Genomic DNA, 15,288 nt, shown 5'->3' on the forward strand with positions numbered 1-15,288 from the left:
ACCCTCCTTTGGGGCATAACGTCCTCGCTGGTACTAGCTCCTCTCTCCAATCAATATGGAATCTCACAATCCACCCTTCTTTGGGGCCCAACATCTTTGTTGGCACATCGTCTGGCGTCCACCTCCCTTTGAGGCTCAATGTTCTCCCTGACACACCGCCCAATGTCTAGCTCTAATACCATTTGTAATAGTCTAAGCCTACCACTACTAAATATTGTTTTCTTTGAGTTTTCTCTTTTGGACTTCCCTAAAAAAATTTAGAACTTATCTCCTAGAGAAAAGTTTTCTACACCCTTGTAAAACAGATGTGAGATTCAATGAACTTAAAGCTAAATATTTTTAATGAAACATTTTCAAAAGGAATCGTGAAAAACACATTATTCATCTCACAATGTTTGAATAATGAGGGAGGACATGTCGACTACACCCACGAATCGACAAGCGATATAGGAATCGACAAGCGTATTGATCTAGCTAATACACCTGATATTTATAATACAAGTAAATCCCAACGAACCTCGATCAAACGGTCGAGTTTCTATCATTCATCTATATACATATATGCTTTTCTAGTTACCATCCATATTTACATTCAAATTCTACTAATAAAAGTGAAACAATTCCTATCATTTCAGGAGGCAGTCCCTTTAGATTGTTGGATATCCAATTCATGCTCAGCTATCATGATACAAGAATCAGCTTCAAGGGGTATGCGTGAGCTCCTGTCTTTACCTATAACTTCTCTTGGTGAGTTGAGAGCATCCGCTGTACATTGGATATCTGGCACAATGCCAACTTGATCGATCTCGTGACGTGCCGGGGATAAGTACTTTGCAACCGTGATGAATAAAGCTGAGCCATCATGAAGCTCTGTCACACTCTGCAACAAACAAGAGCATAGATATTGGTGTTATGTATTGTACAGAATGGGGCATGGTTTAGATGCATGATAGATGATGGTTTTAGGATTTAAAGGTATCCATTTTAATGGGCATGGTAGTAAGAGCTCTGCTAGAACAATGTTTGGGTCGTAATTTGCTTGATCAAACTCTACTGTGGAGTGAACCTGTGAGATCCTACGTCGGTTGAAAGAGAGAACGATACATTCTTTAATAAGGGTGTGGAAACCTCTCCCTAGTAGACACGCTTTAAAAATCTTGAGAGGAATTCTGAAGGGGAAAGCCCAAAGAGGACAATATTTGCTAGGGGTGGGTTTGGACTGTTATAAATGATATCAGAGCCAGGGATCGGGAGATGTGCCAGCGAGGAGGTTGAGCCCCGAAGGGGGGTTGTCACGAGGCGGTGTGCCAATAAGGACGCTGGGTCCTGAAAGGGGGTGGATTGGAGGGTCCCACATCGATTGGAGAAGGGAACGAGTGCCAACGAGGACACTGGGCCCGAAGGGGAGTGGATGATAAGATCCCACGTCAGTTGGAGAGGAGAACGAAACATTGTTTATAAAGGTGTGGAAGCCTCTCCCTAGCAGACGTGTTTTAAAAACCTTGAGGGGATGCACGAAAGGGAAAGCCCAAAGAGGACAATATCTACGAGCGGTGGGTTGGGTTGTTACAAATGGAATCAGAACCAGACACCAGGCGATGAGCCAATGAGGAAGTTGAGCCTCGAAGGGGGGTGGACACGAGGTAGTGTGCCAGCAAGGACACTGAACCCCGAAGGGGGTGGATTGGGGGTCCCACATTGATTGGAGAAGGGAATGAGTGCCAGCGAGGACGTTGGCCTTGAAGGGGGTGGATTGATCCGTGAGATTCCACATCGGTTGGGCAGGAGAACGAAACATTTTTTATGAGGGTGTGGAAACCTCTCCGTAGCAGACGCGAGGGGAAGCCTGGAAGGGAAACCTAAAAAAATACAACATCGGCTAGCGGTGGGTTTGGGCCATTACAAAAAACTATGTAAGACTTGAGGGAGAACACCAATAGGAAGCACAAAATGCTTCGTTGAAAGAACACATTGTTCTCTACTAGATAACAACACCTGAATTTTTCCTTTCCCGAACGTCTTGTGCCCCACGAGAGTCGCTCGACCGTTGTCGTGGAGTGCTCCCGCTAAAATCTCGCTTGCACTAGCACTACCCTCATTGACCTGTACTAAGAATATGCACAAAAGATTAAATATACATAACCCATAATAAGAACATAAAGAATATGGGTACTTCAAATTTATTCCCTAATATTTCAGATTCTATGAGTTAAGTGAATACACACACAAAAGATCAGCCAAATACTAATAAACAACATGAGTTGATCATCAATAAGAAAACAATAATAGATATGAGGACATCATGGAACAAACTGATCTTTGACGTAGTTTTAAATCTGCAAAAACATCGATAACATCAGTCCTTGTGAGATCCCACATTAGTTGGAGAGGGGAACAAAACATTCCTTTGAAGGATGTGGAAACCTTTCCCTAGTAGACGTGTTTTAAAATCGTGAGGCTGATGACAATATGTAATGGGAAAAAGCGGACAATATCTATTAACAATGGGCTTGGGCTGTTAGAAACAGTATCAAAGCCAAACACATGACGGTGTGCAAGCGAGGATGCTGGGCCCCAAGAGGGTGGATTGTGAGATCCCACATTGGATAGAGCGGGGAACGAAGCATTCATTATAAGAGTGTGGAAACCTTTCCCTAGTAGACATGTTTTAAAACCGTGATGTGACGGCGATACGTAACGGGCCAAAGCGGACACTATCTACTAGAGGGAGGCTTAGGCTGTTAGAAATGATATCAAAGCTAGAGACCGGACGGTGTGTTAGCGAGGGCGTGGGCTCCCAAGGGGGGTGGATTATGAGATCCCACATCGGTTGGAAAGAGGAACGAAACATTCAATATAAGAGTGCGAAAACCTTTCCCTAGTAGACATGTTTTAAAACCGTGATGTGACGGCGATACGTAACGGGCCAAAGCGGACACTATCTACTAGAGGGAGGCTTAGGCTGTTAGAAATGATATCAAAGCTAGAGACCGGACGGTGTGTTAGCGAGGGCGTGGGCTCCCAAGGGGGGTGGATTATGAGATCCCACATCGGTTGGAAAGAGGAACGAAACATTCAATATAAGAGTGCGAAAACCTTTCCCTAGTAGACATGTTTTAAAACCGTGATGTGACGGCGATACGTAACGGGCCAAAGCGGACACTATCTACTAGAGGGAGGCTTAGGCTGTTAGAAATGATATCAAAGCTAGAGACCGGACGGTGTGTTAGCGAGGGCGTGGGCTCCCAAGGGGGGTGGATTATGAGATCCCACATCGGTTGGAAAGAGGAACGAAACATTCAATATAAGAGTGCGAAAACCTTTCCCTAGTAGACATGTTTTAAAACCGTGATGTGACGGCGATACGTAACGGGCCAAAGCAGACACTATCTACTAGAGGTAGGCTTAGGCTGTTAGAAATGGTATCAAAGCTAGACACCGGACGGTGTGTTAGCGAGGGCGTGGGCTCCCAAGGGGGGTGAATTATGAGATCCCACATCGGTTGGAGAGAGGAACGAAGCACTCGTTATAAACCTTTCCCTAGTAGACATGTTTTAAAACCGTGATTCTGACGACAATACGTCATGGACCAAAGCGGACAATATCTACTAGAGGCAGGCTTAGGCTGTTAGAAATGGTATCAAAGCCAGACACCTGATGGTGTGTCAGCGAGGACATGGGCTCCCAAGGGGGGTGGATTGTAAGATCCCACATCGACTGGAGAGGGGAACGAAACATTACTTACAAGGGTGTGGAAACTTTTCCCTAGTAGACGCGTTTTAAAACCGTGAGGCTAACGGTGATATGTAACGACTAAAGCGGACAATATCTACTAGAGGTGGGTTTGAGCTATTCCAGTCTCCTTTTATCTACCTACCGATCCATCAAGTAATGAAGTCAATGAAATTGTCCCTCTTACACCAAGTTGCAACAAAAGAAGTTTATCCTCATTTCTTGGTCCTCAATGATATCCCCATAAGCCGTCCTAAACAAATGAGTTCTTTCCTCCAATTGCACTTCACTTGCATATGATGTAATAGGATTAGTGACTAATTAGATATCTTGGTCAATTCTTTGGTTAATTGGGCTTAGGATGAGCTTGTTTGGTTATTTAAGATTAGGACCAATTTGGTTTCCACTTCTCAATTTGGTCTCAGTTTGAGTTTAGAGAAACGAACCGAGCTGTTTCCGAGTCAAATAGAACATTGATTGATTCCCTATTCAATTAACTTTTGATTGATTCTTGAAAACGTTTCTCCAGTATCTTTCACTTCTGATTTACATCCCATCTTCCATTCCAATTCAAGTATTTTTCTTCAAAGAATCTTTGGTTCCTTTGAAACCAAATGCAGCATTTAGCTTTATTCTTACTTTATATTGGGATGCCCCCAACACTTTCCACTAAACAAACAGTGAAAGAATAAATGAGATAAGACTTCTCCTATTTAGAAACAAAGAACATAGACTAGAACAGACGAAGAACACAGATTGGAAGAACCAAACCCATTGCAAAACTCAAAGTATATTTGTGAGTGTCTAAGCTAGTTCGGACTCTGCTAGCAAGGAAACTCAAAGGATATTAGATTCTTAAGTAGGTAGTTACCATGACTCAAATTCATTCCCTCTATGCCCTTTACTATTTATATTGACGACCAACCCATATCCTAATGATGTGTTTCTCTTCTTAGGAGGGTGTGAAATCCCATATCGGTTGGAGAGGGAACGAAACATTCCTTATAAGGGTATGGAAAACTCTTCCTAGTAGGCATGTTTTAAAACCGTGAAGCCGACGACGATACGTAACGAGCCAAAGCGGATAGTATCTGCTAGGGGTGAGTTTGGGCTGTTACAAATGGTATCAGAGACAGACATCAGGCGGTGTGCCAGTGAGGATGCTGGGCCCCAAGGAGGGTGGATGGTGAGATCCCACATCGGTTGGAGAGGAGAACGAAACATTTCTTATAAGGGTGTGGAAAACTCTCCCTAACAGACACATTTTAAAACCATAAGGCTGACGGTGATACGTAATGGACCAAAGCGAACAATATCTGCTAGCGGTGAGTTTGGGCTGTTATAAATGGTATCAGAGCCAGACACCGGGTGGTGTGGCAGCAAGGACGTTGGGCCCCCAAGGAGGGTGGATTGTGAGATCCCACATCGGTTGAAGAGGGGAACAAGACATTCCTTATAAGGGCGTGGAAAACTCTCCATGGGGTAATAGCCCAAGCTCACCGCTAGCAGATATTGTCCTCTTTGGGCTTTTCCTTCTGAGCTTCCCCTCAACATTTTAAAACGCGTCTACTAGGGAGAGATTTTCACACCCAAGATTTTAAAACGCGTCTACTAGGGAGAGGTTTTCACACCCTTATAAGGAATGTTTCGTCCCCCTCTCCAACTGATATAGGATCTCACACCTAGCTTGTCGGCCCCAAAAGTACATCACACAACACTCCCCTTACTACAATATAGCTAACTAAACAAATAGGAGGACTTTAATTGCAATCAGATTATGGATATCATTAGAGCCAGACTACCTCTAACCCATTCAAAAGATTGCACCTAGCACATTCTTCTTATTCTCCTTGCATAAGTCATTTATCCCAGACTACTCAGACTTCTACCTAAAGAAACAGTGTAAAAATAAACTAAAAACAAGAACTTACAAGCACAACGAGCGGATCGTGTGTTATAGCATGGCCATCAATCATATTAATGGGCAACATATTCCCGTCTCGATCGATTGTATTCACTAGAGTTTCATCCCCATCTAGCCATATTTGGGCAACTTCAAGTCCTGCTTTTACAAGCCCTCCCTGAAACGAGTAGCAATAACCAATTAGTGAACCCCACGTTGAGCTTTTCCTTGAAAGAAAAGAATCACTTTCATAGAGAATTACTGGGTTGTTCCGCAAGTCAAGAATGTAAGACTGCACACCCTGGCTTTCCATCTGATGAATTGTGCTTTCCATGTCAGAAGCTGCAGTCTGACAATATAAGACAAAAACAAAGCATGTCTTCAATAGTCATGATCCTAAGATACTTTGACCAGACAAAAGCAACACACTTGAAAGATGTTGGTCAACATTTACCTGGGAGAATGCTAACAACTTAACATAGCCAGTCTTGGACAATTGGCCATCTTGTGTTCTATGAGGAATAATTGCACTGGACACCGGAGAGAGTTTGATGTATTCCCTTGGTATTTTGACCTGCAAGAAATGTGAAGTTGTCAAGGAAGTAGAAATTTTATAAACGAAGAAGAGGGTAGGCTTTTGCCATTGAGTGGTTTAGTACCTCTCTTATGCTTGAGTTGCTCATATCTTTAACCTGAAAAGTAAAATGCTCAATGAATATGTAATTATTTATGGAAGCAAATATGTGTTAGGAGGGTAATATATTGAATAGAGAAGTGGTTTGTAAGATACTTATTTGTTATAAATATAAAGATCAGGCTGGGGGGGTAGGTAATTGTTTAGTGGGTTTCGGCATTAGTGATCTCGAGTGAGAGGAAAGATCCAAGCATAAGAACAAAGCCACCTCCGAGATGATCATGGGTTTTGGCATTACTTGGGAGTTATCGTTTAGGTTTGTTGGGAGGGAGTCCGAGATGATCATGGGTTTATAAGTAAGGAATACATCTCCATTAGTACGAGGTCTTTGAGAAAACAAAAAACAAAGCCACGAGAGCTTATGCTCAAAGTGGACAATATCAAACTATTATGGAGGTTTGTGATTCCTAACATCGTATCAGAGCCACGCCCTTAACTGAGCCATGTTAATAGAATCCTCAAATGTCGAACAAAGAAGTTGTGAGTCTCGAATGTGTAGTCAAAAGTGACTAAAGTGTCAAACAAGGGTATACTTTGTTTGAGGGCTACAGAAAAGGAGTCGAGCCTCAATTAAGAGGAGGCTATTCGAGGGCTCCATAGGCCTTAGGGGAGGCTCTATAATATATTTTGTTCGAGGATTATTGGGAGGGAGTCCCACATTGGCTAATTAAGGAGATGATCATGGGTTTATAAGCAAGAAATATACCTCTATTAGTATGAGGCCTTTTAGGAAAACCAAAACCAAAGCCATGAGAACTTATGCTCAGAGTGGACAATATCATACCATGGTAAAGGTTCCTGATTCCTAACCGTTAATGTAGTTATTCTATCTATGATCTTCAAATATTATTCTAGTTACTTGGGTAGTATCAATATGATTACATACTAATGTGCTGTTTCAAAAGTATGCACATTTAACAACAATTTAGTACTTACATCATGAACTTTCACTGTCACAATTGTTCCAACACGACCTCGGAGTTTTTGGGCTGCTGTTTCACTATCAACTCCATCAAGTCTTTCCCCTGAAGTCTCAAAAATAGTTAAGTTAGGTTGAACCATACACAATGAGATGGGAAAGAAAATTTTCTGCGGAAAAGAGGTGAGATCAAGATGAATTATGATAGTAGAAAAATGCAGACATTATTATCTGAACTTAAATACTTCAGTATCTTGCCTTTAACCTTCTTTTGCAAACCATTGAACCACAGACGAGTTTTTTCATTGAAAGTAATATGAAAGTCAGTGAAGTTGAATAGCTATCAAGAAGCCTGAATAATGATTTTAGTAACAGGGGTTAACAAAAACACGTCTGAATTCATGGATACCATGGATACCCGTGCTTCTTGCATGCTAACCGTGAGATCCCACATCAATTGAAGAGAGGAACGAGTGCCAGCATCTCGCTGGCCACGAAGGGGGTGAATTGTGAGATCCTACATCGGTTGGAGAGGGAACAAAGCATTCTTTATAAGGGTGTGAAAACCTCTTCCTAGCAGACGCGTTTTAAAAACTTTGAGGGAAACCCGAAAGGAATAGCCCAAAAAAGACAATATGTACTAGTGGTGGGCTTGGACCCGAAAGTTAGAACTTCATCTTTATATTTAAAAAGATATGAATAGATTCACAGACTATTCTAAAAAGAATTTACCATTAATTTCAACCAGCTCATCTCCTTCATGTATGCCAGCTCGTGCAGCAGGGCTACCATCTATCATGGATAAAACAATCTGCAATGTCAATGAATACAGGCAGGACCAAGAGGGAAAACGTTTAGTAAATTGGTGATTGGATAACAAATGCTGTCTTTTTTCCTTGTTATGTGGAGTGCTTCTCACACCACCATCCGTGAGATCTCACATTGATTGGTTGGAGAGGAGAATGAAGCATTCTTTATAAAGATGTGAAAACCTCTCCCACGTTTTAAAACCTTGAGGGAAAGCCCAAAAGGAAAAGTCCAAAGAGGACAATATCTGCTAGCGATGAGCTTTGGCTGTTACAAAATAGTAATAGAGCCAAACATCGGGTGGTATGCTAGTGAGGATGATGGGCCCCCAAGGGAATGGATTGTGAAATCTTACCTTAGTTGAAGAGGGGAACGAAACATTCCTTATAAGGATGTGAGAACTTCTCCCTAGCAGAAGCATTGTAAAACTTTGAGGGAAAACCCAGAAGGAAAAGTCTAAAGTGGACGATATCTGCTAGCGATAGATGAAATTTGAAGAAAGCAAGAAACATTAGATTAGATTACGAAGAATGTTTCGTACCAAATGGCCGGTTGTCGGTTCGATGTTTATGAACAGACCTACTCCCTGCAAGTTGCCATCGCTGCCTATTCGAAAACTTTGATACTCCTGACATACAAACCATCAGATAAATAGATAAATAGGTAAGTTCTTTTGAAGATAAAGCCAAACAAGAAAGTTTTCCAACTCAAAATAGCATACAAACACCTTTGGGTTTATTATACGAGTAAATGGATCTCCAAGTGTAGACAGCATTGCACTGACTTTCTTATATGCTGCATCACCTGATTTCAAAGGAAACATTTCCACCATGGTTTGCTGTAATTTCAGGTCCCAATCTGCAAAAGTGGAACAATTCTGTGTTAGAGTTAGATAATTTTTTCATGGCTCATTTCACAAATATTTAATATCTAGTTAAGAATCACAATCCTCCCCAATGATATGATATTGTCCACTTTGAGTATAAGCTCTCGTCGCTTTGCTTTTGGTTTTTCCAAAAGGCTTCATACCAATGAAGATGTATTCCATACTTATAAACTCATGATTGTCTCCTTAATTAGCTGATGTGGGACTCCCCACCAACAATACTCCCCTCGAACAAAGTATACCATAGAGCCTCCTCTTAGACTTATAGAGCCCTCGAACAACCTCCCCTTAATCGGACTTGACTCCTTCTCTAGAGCCCTCGAACAAAATACATCCTTTGTTCGATACTTGAGTCACTTTTGACTAACATCTTCTAGGCTCTCAACTTCTTTATTCAACATTTGAAGATTCTATTGACAAGACTAAATTAGGAATCACGAACCTTGATGATTAAAAGTTGGGTCTACAAATGTTTCTCTGATCAATCCCCACGCCTCAATCAGAGTTCTTTGAACTGTATTCACCTAAAAAAAGATGACCAATTAGCAAAATCCATTCGATCACAAATGGGAAAAGCCAAAAGAAAGTTTCAAAACAATGAAACGTAGAAGAAAATCAATTCATTGCTCTGATCATAACTACATATGGAGTAAATTAAGGCAACAATCAAAGAAGAAACGTGAAGAAATGTCACCTCAGGAGTGCGCGAAACTGGGAAAGCAACAGTAAGAGATTCAGCAAAAGCAGGGGAATCAAAGCAAACAGAGCTCAAAGCAGTGGCAGCAGCAGCAAAGCCGACAACCCATTTCCCAACAGACCCAACAAGTCTCTGCCGAGCAGATTCACTTCCCAACTCGCTCGCGGCGGAAACCACTCTCCATTTCCGGCTTCCACGACGGCCGGAGCTCGAGAACCGGCAGAAACTGATCTGAGACGAAATGGGTCTGGAGGGATCGAGTGAAAACGGAGAAATACGGGGTGGTTTCAGGTCGAGGCTCCGGATCAGAGCCTCCATGATTGGTGGGTGGGGTGTGAAGGTGAAGAAGGAAGTTTTGAAGGAGGAGCTCTGATACCAATTGTGGCTGAGGGTGCGGCCCCTTTGGAATCTTCGTGCTAATTCTTGTGGCTCTGAGGCTCGCTACGTTGCGTGAGACAGCAAGCAGCGTCTTGGCTTGATCTCGTGGCGCCATTCATTTGCCTGAAAGAGATTGATTTTTTTTTTCTTTGCATTGCGTGAACGACGACCGTTGCCGTCTGAAATTTGCTTCCCACTTATTTGGAAATGTTTTTTTTTTCTTTCTTTTTTTTAATCCATAGTTTATATATTTATTTGAAAAAAATGTTATATGTCTGATGGATATTTAAAAATATTCCGTAAGTGATTCCATTGTTGAAGTCAAGAAATACAATCACATGCACATACTTGAACGATCCTGCAATGTTGAGTTCAACATGGAAGAGTTGGAAAATAAACGATTTTTTGTAAAAGGGATATAGAACTTCATTGTTGACCATATAGGTCAGTCACATTTAAAGAATCAATTACTTTAGACTTCTAAGCAAAGTTGATATCAAGATTGAATAGTCAATGAATTCGGTTCATATTGTGCATCACTTTTTCATATATTTAAAGCCATGAACATGCATTTTCATGTATAACAACATCATCATTAGCTACTTATTTCCGTTCTCATCATATAGCATTCAATGACTTAATGTTTTACAACAATCTTGTAACATTCCGAATAACAAAAAACACCAAGCCTAGCTCATCGTCCAACAAATAATAAGCCACTTACCTTAGCTCTGAAAATAATTAGTAGCTACTTTATTTTTTGTTGCCTTTAAACTTTAATTAGTAAGACCCTATTTTTCAAAATCGTAGACTGGTCCAGACTCTTTAACAAATGCACGCTTACGACATTTAAAGCGAAAAAAATATGAAACATCGTCTTGAGAAATGTTAAATATTTATGAATTTTGATCCATCTTTTAAGAAAAGAAAAAAAAAACATGTCCCAAAATTTTTCTCCCGAGCATTTTTTCCGTCATTTTTAAAGGGGTACCATTGGTTAGTTTTCGTCGTTTCTCAAAGGGGCACCATTGCCAAGTTCAAAAAAGTCCTTTTCGCGTTCTAATTTCCTAGTTTACTTTATCGAGATCGAACTAGACCTATAATTCTAACCATTTAAAATCTTTAGCCCTAAATATAAGATCTTAATGCCCACAAAATAGTAAGAAACCCTAAAAACATGTAATAGAATTATAGGTCTCGGCTAATACTTCTTTCGTCTTTCTTTTCTGTACGTTAGGGTTGTTCGGGCGAAAAACCAAATTGCAACTAGGTGAAACTTAATCCTTCGGACCTTTCTTCTTTCTTTTCAGCACGTTATTATATATATAATTAATTAATTATATACTATAATTTCAATATTCATAGCTTTATGAACTAAAAAAATATATTTATAATGGGATTAAATTTGAGTAATTCGGGTTGAGGGCATATATTATTGAAAAGAATTTTAAAAATTCAATAAAATATTTTAATGCTTTTATTTTTTTTTCTTTATATATTTTATTTAAAATATCATTATTTGGGTCAAAATTCAAATATAGTCAGAAAATAAGGAATATAGTCAAGGATATAATGAAACTCTCATCATTAGGATAAAAAGGCCAATAACTGTATTTTTTATTAACCCTATGTTACATAGTCCATAGAAAAAGGTACTCCATGCATATTTATCTTATATTACTAAAGGGTGCCTACAAATTTAAAATTTAAAATATTACAAATTCAACTCGGTTGGTGGGTTGACATTTTTTTTGGTCGGGTCAACCCAACCAACTCGAAAATAGAGTTGAAATCTATCTCTACTTTACCATTTTTTTTTAGATTATTATGAAAATTAAAAATATTTGACATTTCTAACTGATGTTAGTGATACGCTGTGACTTGTGAATGTTTGATATTTGAATTTTATAAGATTTTAGTCATTAATGTTACATGTAGGGTGGATACATAGGATTTTTTTAAATAATAAGACAACCCAATAACCGAACTCAACCCAATTCGAAAATAGAGGATCAGATTATTTAGATCACCAATCCAACCCATCTCAAATAGAGTTACTTCAAAAGATTTCTCCAACCCAACCCAACTCAAAAATAGAGTGTTGGATTGGGTTGGGTTGTGAACCCTATTCGGTTCGTTTGGGTCCACCAGTCCAACCAGCTCGAAAATATCGAATTCGTCTAAAAAATTTCTCCAACCTAACTAGTGATGAGAATTTTGAATTATTGAGATTATAATTTTACATTCTTTTTTTTGGGATGATTCTTGAATTATGATGACCATTTATAACGAATATTAAAGGGTAAGATTAGACCATTGCCCTATGAAAATAAGTAGAGTTGCAAGTAAGTTAGCTTATTTTTTTTTATTAAAAAAAAAAACATAAAAACAAAAGCTAACCCAATTAGTACTCCCTTTTGGTGTGTTTTGGTGTGTTGTATGCGTGTTAATGTGTATGGTTCATTCTCTCTCCTCCAAAACTTCAACCAACCATTTTCTCTCTCTTCAATTCCCATTTCCATGGCTGACCCATATTCCAATTCATTAGCTAGTGTTCTAAAATTCAGCTCCCACCATCACCATTTCCCACAATCACAACCTTCTCCATCTCCCTCACACCTCACTATGTCTCTCAATTGCCTTTCATATCCCTACCCGGATTTGGGATCGGGTTCGGGTTCAGGTTCAGGTTCGCCTCCGCCTTCGTCGCCACCGCTCCGCGAGGCTCTACCGCTTCTCGGGTTGATATCTCCCCCCGAGCAACGGCAGGAGCAAGAGGAAGAAGACGATGGCGGAGACAACGAGGGCAACGACGAGTCGGTGACCGTGGCACTCCACATAGGGCTACCTAGCCCTAGCACAGCGGAGATGGCTTCATCTGAGATTGATCACAGTAATAATAATGATAATCTTGATGATTTTGGGCAGTCCACCAAAACCCTAATAAAGGGGCAGTACTGGATCCCTACTCCTACTCAAATCCTCATTGGTCCTACACAATTCTCTTGCCCTGTTTGCTTCAAAACCTTCAATAGATACAACAATATGCAGGTAAATTCATTCATAAGTTCATCAGTTTCATCAAAAAATCATGTAAAGATTGAATTTTTCTTGATGGGTTTTTAGATTCTTAAGAAAATTTTCGGTTTTGAACATGAATTTGATCTGATCTTGTGAGAATTTAGGTGTTATTTAGTGTTTATTAAGTTAAAAAAATGTGTTCTATTCTTTCAAGGTGATGACTTTGTTGCCTGATATGAATCTTCACTTTAGATATCCTTTTGTATTATTATAATCCAAATTTGATAGCAATTTCTTTGCATGGTCATATGATTTTGAATGTTTCTCTCTCTACATTTCTCTCTCCATCACTGTCTTTTTTGTTTCTGATACAAACTGAGTGAAATGAATATCACTGACTATGTTCCTTCTGTCTTTTAAATCAGTTCATTGGAATCTGTGTTTTAAACTCTCCAACTGTTGTTTTTTTTTTTGTGAATCCTATGAATATTTGTATGTTTTTTTTTTGTTATGAAATTATCTCCTCTACTTTCTAGTTTTTTGGACACAAAGTGGGGTTTTTTCATTGAAAATTCATCCCAAATATGGAAATTTCAAAAGATTTGCATTTTGTTGAGTAATTTTTGGTAGGGTTTTTAGCTAATAAGCTTAACTGGTTCATGATTTAGTTTATGGAGCATTTTTAAGAGAAGAATGGTTACGATTTATTCATAAAAGTACCCAAAAACCCTTTTCTCAAGTTATCGTATTATTTATTTTATTTCTTTCTGCTTCGATTTGATACTGTGTTTATAAGAATAGTATAAAAATTAGTAATTTCTCATAGCTAAAAATCTTGATTTGTTCGTGATTTATTTTTGCACAATATATAGATAATTTCTAGAAGAAGATTAAAAAAAAAACCATTTTCTCAAGTTATTTGGTTGATTATTTTGTTTCTTTCTGTTTCAATTATCCGTTTGGGTGTGGTTTGATCGATCCAGAGTCACAACCAATAATTTCATATTATTTTTCAAGCATAGAAAGAAACCCAAAGAAGAAATCATGATCGAATAGGTTTTCGTATGTTCATCGGTTTCGAGAGGAAAAAAATTAGATTTTGAAACCAAGAACATTACCCAAATGAAAAATTACATTTTTTTTTTGTTTGTATAAAGTTTGAGCTGTTTTTGTTGAATAATCTCACACTAATTTGTTGTTTTTATGTGCATTTTGCAGATGCACATGTGGGGGCACGGCTCTCAGTACAGAAAAGGCCCAGAATCCCTGCGAGGCACGCAGCCAACGGGCATGCTAAGGCTGCCTTGCTACTGCTGCGCGCCAGGGTGCCGCAATAACATCGACCACCCTCGAGCCAAGCCACTCAAAGACTTTAGAACTCTCCAAACACATTACAAGCGCAAGCATGGGCTCAAGCCATTCACGTGCCGCAAATGCGGTAAGGCGTTCGCCGTGCGAGGGGACTGGCGAACTCATGAGAAGAATTGTGGAAAGTTTTGGTATTGCATTTGTGGCTCGGATTTCAAGCACAAGCGCTCGCTCAAGGACCATGTCAAGGCCTTCGGTAACGACCATGCCGCCTACGGTGTTGGCAGGGTCGACGGTTTCGGAGACGAGGAGGAGGACGACCCCGCTTCGGAAGTCGAGCAGGATAATAACGAGTGAAAGGATCGACACGGAGTTGTTATAGTTATATATAATGAAACTTACTTACAAATGTTATTACATTATATGTGTAATTAATTAGGGAAGCTTTGTTGTTGGTTGGTTCTGATGTTATAAATCATGTTTGTTTTGATCCCAAATGGATCAAAATATTGAAATGAAAAAAGAAAATTTGAAGTATATAAATTAAAATATTTTCATTTTCAGATGATTCAAACATGGATACACTGTTGTGATCTTCAGGATATTTTAAGGTTTATGTCTGTGTCTGTGTTTTTTACAGAAATTGTGTAATTACTTCACTAAATAGTTGCAGTAATTTAGAGTTAATAACCAAATCAAGGTTAATTTTCTGAATATTTTACTTTAAACAAATAAATATTAGCATTAAAAAATAATATATACTATTTTTCCAAAAATTGATTTTTTTTTTAATTTTTAAAAGTTTACTTGAATTTTAAAAATTATATATTAAAACAAATATGGATGAAATTTAAAGTAATGTTTATAAGTTTAATTTTTTTAAAAAAATAAAAAATTTCTGTTAAATGAGATAATTTTAGAAATTAAAAATAGAAACCCTAAA

The 15,288-nt window shown here is 39.0% G+C and overlaps 2 protein-coding genes across 3 annotated transcripts; one reads left to right on the forward strand and one right to left on the reverse strand.

Annotated features, from left to right (window-relative positions):
- Positions 1-360: 360 nt before the first annotated feature.
- Positions 361-10,090, reverse strand: LOC111465991 (carboxyl-terminal-processing peptidase 3, chloroplastic). 2 transcript variants are annotated; one of them, XM_023110513.1, is made up of 12 exons: positions 9,636-10,090; positions 9,384-9,465; positions 8,783-8,913; positions 8,597-8,683; positions 7,981-8,059; positions 7,266-7,354; positions 6,295-6,327; positions 6,090-6,209; positions 5,898-5,984; positions 5,664-5,813; positions 1,996-2,103; positions 361-880 (listed from the first exon to the last, which is right to left on the reverse strand). In XM_023110513.1, the coding sequence occupies exons 1-12, from the start codon at positions 9,954-9,956 to the stop codon at positions 632-634; spliced, it is 1,536 nt and encodes a 511-aa protein (XP_022966281.1). In that variant the 5' UTR covers positions 9,957-10,090; the 3' UTR covers positions 361-631. The 2 variants fall into 2 exon arrangements, with proteins under 2 accessions (XP_022966281.1, XP_022966282.1); XM_023110514.1 differs by lacking the exon at positions 9,384-9,465 and having other exon boundaries at positions 9,636-9,887.
- Positions 10,091-12,446: 2,356 nt separating this feature from the next.
- LOC111466044 (zinc finger protein WIP2-like) lies at positions 12,447-14,869 on the forward strand. The gene is made up of 2 exons (XM_023110611.1): positions 12,447-13,067; positions 14,256-14,869. The coding sequence occupies exons 1-2, from the start codon at positions 12,456-12,458 to the stop codon at positions 14,700-14,702; spliced, it is 1,059 nt and encodes a 352-aa protein (XP_022966379.1). The 5' UTR covers positions 12,447-12,455; the 3' UTR covers positions 14,703-14,869.
- The last annotated feature ends 419 nt before the right edge of the window (positions 14,870-15,288 follow it).

The sequence above is a fragment of the Cucurbita maxima genome, unplaced genomic scaffold (genome assembly GCF_002738345.1).
Source record: "Cucurbita maxima cultivar Rimu unplaced genomic scaffold, Cmax_1.0 Cma_Scf00030, whole genome shotgun sequence".
Lineage (NCBI taxonomy): Eukaryota > Viridiplantae > Streptophyta > Magnoliopsida > Cucurbitales > Cucurbitaceae > Cucurbita > Cucurbita maxima.

Excerpts from the sequence above, each read along its gene's own strand:
- LOC111465991 (XM_023110513.1), bottom strand. The coding sequence starts at position 9,956 with ATGGAGGCTCTGATCCGGAGCCTCGACCTGAAACCACCCCGTATTTCT. Across the intron at positions 9,466-9,635 it reads CAGTTTCGCGCACTCCTGAG|GTGAATACAGTTCAAAGAAC; the intron begins GTGACATTTCTT and ends ATCTTTTTTTAG. Across the intron at positions 8,684-8,782 it reads CTCGTATAATAAACCCAAAG|GAGTATCAAAGTTTTCGAAT; the intron begins GTGTTTGTATGC and ends TTTGTATGTCAG.
- LOC111466044 (XM_023110611.1), top strand. The coding sequence starts at position 12,456 with ATGCGTGTTAATGTGTATGGTTCATTCTCTCTCCTCCAAAACTTCAAC. Across the intron at positions 13,068-14,255 it reads ATAGATACAACAATATGCAG|ATGCACATGTGGGGGCACGG; the intron begins GTAAATTCATTC and ends TGCATTTTGCAG.